Source organism: Vidua chalybeata, chromosome 4 (genome assembly GCF_026979565.1).
Source record: "Vidua chalybeata isolate OUT-0048 chromosome 4, bVidCha1 merged haplotype, whole genome shotgun sequence".
In the NCBI taxonomy this organism is placed as follows: Eukaryota; Metazoa; Chordata; class Aves; order Passeriformes; family Viduidae; genus Vidua; species Vidua chalybeata.
In genome coordinates, this window is record NC_071533.1 from 777,643 (window position 1) to 783,642 (window position 6,000).

At 45.5% G+C, this 6,000-nt stretch overlaps 1 protein-coding gene across 3 annotated transcripts in view; it reads left to right on the forward strand.

Moving 5' to 3' along the window:
* The window catches only part of ARSJ (arylsulfatase family member J), a 152,656-nt gene extending 147,084 nt beyond the window's left edge, over positions 1-5,572 (forward strand). For 2 of the 3 annotated variants that reach the window (XR_008430516.1, XR_008430514.1), the window contains one exon: positions 3,014-3,101. Coding sequence is in view for 1 of the 3 variants with exons in the window: in XM_053940697.1 (XP_053796672.1) it covers positions 3,014-4,415 (1,402 nt within the window). In the remaining 2 variants the exon portion in view is untranslated. Of the gene's footprint in view, positions 1-3,013 lie in introns of all 3 variants that reach the window. The other variant, XM_053940697.1, reaches the window with a different exon arrangement.
* Positions 5,573-6,000: the final 428 nt, after the last annotated feature.

Sequence of the window (6,000 nt, forward strand, 5' to 3'; positions counted from 1 at the left end):
TCTTATTAGCTGAGCATTTCGCACAGATTTTACTTGGTTCCTTGTTCTGCAAATTGCAAATTTCAGGTATTCTAAAGGAGACATCTATGGTCCAGAATCTTGGAGGAGCAGGGAGAAGGAGAGCATAGCACATGCATCTAAAGTGTTCCCAAGTCTTGAACCCCTGCTCTTTATACAGACTCTTAGCAGTTAATGGCCTATATGTAAATAATGCCCACGAAGGTCAAAGTCTAAAAAACGATGAAATTAGATTCTGTGGCCTGTCAGCATTTGCTTAGATTTGACTGCTTACTAGTGCTGAAATTCTAATAATGAATTCCAGACTATTCACAGTCCTAACTTGCTTTCTGCATTTGGGATTACATTCAGCCAATTTATTCTAAAAAGTGGAAGCCATGAAATATGTGGGATGTATCTCACATTTTGTGGCAGTTGGTGAGCTCATGATTGTATCTGCTAGAGAGCACCCTCAAAATCAACATCTGCCTCCTAATCCCTTTGTGTTTTGCCTGGTTCTGTTGTTTTTGTTGGGTTTTTTCCCCCTCTTGTACAGTCTAGAAACCGTTTCAAAGCACTTGTTTTGAGACACTTTGCTGTTAGTGCCATTTGCTTCCATCTCATCACTGTCGTTTGCTCAGATTGCTTTGCTTTTCTATGAATGCCCTGCAAGTCCTTTGAAAATGAAATGCTTTTTCTGAAAAAGTAATGTTGGCACATAATGGATCAATTAGAAAGGCGTATGGTGCAGGAAAGTGTACAAATCTTGACCTTTTTTGTCATAGTGAACAGTCTTCTGATAATCAGAGGTTGATATTTCTTTGAAGCATTTCTACACTTGAAATATTTTGCTTTAAAATGTATTGGTTGCAGACTTCTTCTTTACACATACAAGTATAAAAATGTGTCTCTTTGTCTGTGTGCCTATAGGTATATTCCAAAGCACAGCCATGCCAAAAATAGCACACAGATGCACACACATCTGGGAAACACACCAAAATCTCCTGCAAAGAGGCAGCAGCAGGCAATAGATGTGCATGCAGATGGATGTATGTTATATGTGCAGTGTTACCAGCATATTGAATCACTTCCTGAGGGCACTGCTGAAACAAGGTGCACTGCTGAATTCCTCTGTGACTGAGGCTTTTGGTTCAGTATTTGTCAGATCAACAGTGTAGGAATTTCATGCTTGGATCTCTAGTTGGAAAGCCCTCGTTGGGGAGATTACTGGTGCGTTAGGAATTCTTGGTGGGAATTAACATTGTGTGACTATCGTGCTTTCTGTGTAGACATTTGCCTACAAGAGGAAGATTGCTTTGCAGTGTTTTACAGATTCTGTGGCCTGTTCCCCTCAGGCCCAGCTTCTCAGTTTTCAGAGCAGAAGGGTGGTGGAAGGATCCAGCTAGGTCCCTTCAAAGAAAATCCTGACTTCCAGCAAAGTCAGCTTATTTTGGAGGAACGGCCCAGCTGGGACTGGGACCTGATGTTATGATCAAGGAGGCTGTCAGAGTGAAGAAAGCAGAAACTGTTGACTAAAATAGCCGAGAGGGGACAAGAACTTTACCAGTTGGATCAAAAAATGCGAATTTTCTGAAAGGATTTAACAAGGCGGAGGAAAGAGAAGGGGAAGGAAATGAAATGCCTTGTGGACACAGTTCCCTGAGGATTCCCAAATATGGAATGAGCTGAAGTATGGGGCACTGCATGGCTTTCCTGGTTGTAGTTTATCTGTTTCAAGAGGAGAATATTGCAGCTGAACCATGGGAAGGATGTGGCACTTGTGTGTGTGTCATTTCTTCTACAAAAGCGAAGTGCAGATCCCAGAAACCCATATTTTCCAGGGTGTGTTTTAGCTCTCTCCTGCAGCATCTCCTGCGTTGTCAGCACCAGCCTGTGAGTTTGGGGACAATTGGGTGGCAGGGCTCCAGGTCCCCAGCCTGGTCCCAGAGACAATGCTGTGCAGAGGGGCCGGGGGGGCAGAGTGCAGCAGCAGCCCTGCAGCACGCTGGGTCCAGAGCAGCACAACACCCAGAGCTTTTGCAGGCAGTTAGTGAGACCGGAGCTTCTGGGTCCAGGGAAATGAGCTCCAGAATTAAATGGGAGTTGCACAATCCATACGCATTGCCAGCCATTAAAGACAGCTATGGCGCCTTTGGAGATCTTGGCCAGGAAGCCCTCATATGAAAGCAGGCTTTCAGTTATTTATGGACAGGCAGAGCCTAATGGTTTTAATTTTGTAGACTGCTCAGGAGGCCAATCAGATTGGCAACACCAGCAGAATGTGTCAAGAAGCCCCAGCTCCTGCTACCACAAATTAATAAGAACCGGTTTGGGGGGAGATACGCAGTACTGGTGGACCTGGCTGTTCTATGCATGGCTGAGAATTGAACCTATTCTTACACTCAGGGAGAAGTTGTCTTTGGTCTACTATCTGCCAGTACATTCTCTTTTTTTAGTGTCAAACTGGTATAAATACGTTTGCCCTTCATTTTTGATACTTACTGCTGCCTGTGCTGGATTCATTTTCTCATCATATGGAGGCCATATGTATTCTTTACACATAGCCTGTAGTGCACTGCAGAATTTATTATCCCATCCTTTAAACATACTGCTCTTACACGCTCAAAGCCCAGCATTTTTATATGCTGTAGATACGTTCACCACTAGCAAATTACGAGGCACTGTAAAAATTGTATTTATCCACATAATTTTCTATAGCCATTGTTAAATGGAGACATGTGGAGGAAAGAAGGGTGCCTCAAAGTATCTGTTCTCCTGTATATGTAGGTATTTTGAGTAGCTCGGATCTTGGAGGGAAAGGTTTCATCCCTCAGTGAGGCAAGGACAGATTTGATGGTGTGACCAAGCTGGTTTTTGAAAGCAGCACACACAGGCATTCTGCAATATTTCCAGAGAAGGCTTTGGCATGCATAGGGATATTTTCTGCTAGGGTTAAGGTGTCCGTACACCTGAGCATTTCCTCCACCAGCTGATGCCTGTCTCCTCCCACCTCCAGGTACCAGATCCACACGGGACTGCAGCACTCCATCATCCGGCCGACGCAGCCCAACTGCTTACCTCTGGATAACGTCACGCTACCTCAGAAGCTCAAGGAGGCTGGGTACTCCACGCACATGGTGGGCAAGTGGCACCTGGGGTTCTACCGCAGGGAGTGCATGCCCACGCAGAGGGGGTTCGACTCCTTCTTCGGCTCGCTCCTGGGCAGCGGCGACTACTACACCCACTTCAAGTGCGACAGCCCCGGGATATGCGGCTACGACCTGTACGAGAACAACAACGCCGCCTGGGACCACGACAACGGCATCTACTCCACGCAGATGTACACGCAGAAAGTGCAGCAGATCCTGGCTTCTCATAACCCCAGGAAACCCATATTCCTGTATATTGCCTACCAAGCTGTCCATTCGCCTCTTCAGGCACCAGGAAGGTATTTTGAGCATTATCGCTCGATAAACAACATCAACAGGCGGCGGTACGCGGCCATGCTGGCCTGCTTGGATGAGGCCATAAACAACGTGACCCTCGCTCTGAGGAAGTATGGCTACTACGAGAACAGCATTATCATTTATTCTTCTGATAACGGTGGGCAACCAATGGCCGGAGGCAGTAACTGGCCGCTTCGAGGAAGCAAAGGCACCTATTGGGAAGGAGGCATCCGCGCTGTCGGGTTCGTGCACAGCCCCCTTCTGAAAAACAAAGGGTCTGTATGCAAGGAGCTGGTGCACATCACAGACTGGTTCCCCACGCTGATCACGCTGGCGGAGGGGCAGATCGATGAAGACATCCAGCTGGATGGCTACGACGTGTGGGAGACCATCAGCGAGGGCAGGCGTTCCCCGCGGGTGGACATCCTGCACAACATCGACCCGATCTACACCAAAGCCAAGAACGGCTCCTGGGCCGCTGGCTACGGGATCTGGAACACTGCCATCCAGTCTGCCATCAGAGTGAATCACTGGAAACTGCTGACGGGAAACCCGGGCTACAGCGACTGGGTGCCTCCGCAGGCCTTCAGCAACGCGGGTCCCAACCGCTGGCACAACGAGCGCGTCTCCTGGTCGGCCGGGAAAACCGTGTGGCTCTTCAACATCACGGCCGACCCCTACGAGCGCGTGGACCTGTCTGCCAGGCACCCGGAGGTGGTGAAGCAGCTGCTGCGGAGGCTCTCGCAGTTCAACAAGACCGCGGTCCCCGTCCGCTACCCGCCCAAGGACCCTCGCAGTAACCCCAAGCTCAACGGAGGAGTCTGGGGGCCGTGGTTTAAGGAGGACGAAAAGAAAAAGAAATCAGACAAAAGCAAAGGTGCAAATAAGCAGAAGAAGATCAAGAAGAAGAAGAAAGCAAATCGGAAAAAGGGGCAGTCGTTTCACTGCCGGTCACGTCTTGCTGGTGGGTAAACTCTAAGCAGGCTCCTTGGCCAGGCTTGAGTCAGCCTGGCCCTACTTCTTGAACTTCTGATGGAATGGACTAGAAATGCCAGTTCTGCACTATGAATGAAAGTTGTCATCTTTTAATTTTGTGTCTGATTTCACCAGCACAAGATACCTTAGCACTCTGAGTGACCATGTGACAGACTTTCTCCTCCACAGGATGAGTGGTCCTCACCCATCACCAGACACATTCCAGATAACAACAGTGATAGCATCTTGTTTCAGGAAACGTAGCTTTGATGGACAAATGATGGTTCCTTGCCTTAATTAGCTGGAATCTTTGGAGAGCATGGAGGTATTAATGGCAGATGTTCTCAAACTGACAGATAGCTCAGAGGGAGGAAGGAGAAACAAAACCCAAGAACCTCTGTGTGTCAGTAAGCATTAGTCATCAGCCTATGATATGTTTTGATACAACACAGAAAAACTGAAGCCATCAGGTAACTTCGTAGAGGTGCTGGGGAGGGGGCATGATAGGAGGAAAGCTGCTTTAAATTAGATTTTGTCCATCTTAACTAAATCTGAAATATTTTTAACATTTCCTAGATGTGCTGAGCTCCCCCCATTTGCAGTAAAAAACACATGACTAGTGAGCACACGCCTCCTGTAATTTATTACAGGCATAGACAAAAACACATCACCAAAGTGAATGTAATATTTAAACACTTTAAGATAACTATACAACAATATGGAAAATAGATAATTTATTTTACAGCACAATCCTTATTTCTCTTCCATTAAAATTTCCTGGCTGATGCAAGGTACCCCTGTGGGTGCCAGGGTTGTTTGGGTTCTTTTAATGTTGACTTTTAAAATTTTATTTCCACCCTGTCATTCAGAGTTTATTTAACAGATTCATATCCTCAGAGTACTGTAAACCAAGGAAATACTGTATACACTGCTAGGATGAGGAAGGAGAACAGTTCAGGTGCGTCACTGCTTTATGTATTTGCCTTCAGTGGTTTTGAATGTAACAAAGGGTTTATTTAATTTAGGAGTCCCATGAATATTGTTCAGTTTCTGTACAGAAGCTAGGCCATCTTGATGTTTGGGGGAAAAATTCTACTTTAAACCTTTTATTTATGTACCTATTAAAATAGTTTATTTTTATGGCATTCATAAAAGCGGTCTGCCTCTTTTTTTGCATCCAAATAGCAATTTTGGCCTAGTTTGTTTTAAACAAACTCAAGTAAACTGTTTCATTACTATTATTTTTGGTGCAGGGATGTTTTATGACATTTTGCTTCTGAAACAGAATTTCTTCTCGCAATACATATATCATTTGAGACATGCTTCAAAGTTTGCCCTTTTCCAAGGTGTCTGCATGGATGATGGATGCACAGACTGGCTGCACGTTTGTGGTGATCTGTGGTAATTGATAAAATGCACACACACATAGAAGCTTCAAGATGAATTACGTTAAGTAAAATTGATGATTCATTTGTTGAATGGCTACATCGTGTTTTGGTAAAATTTCAGATAAGCCTGCTTTTCAGCAGTGTGTCACTTAACTCAGAAATTACATTTATATAAATGGATTATGGCTAAAAAA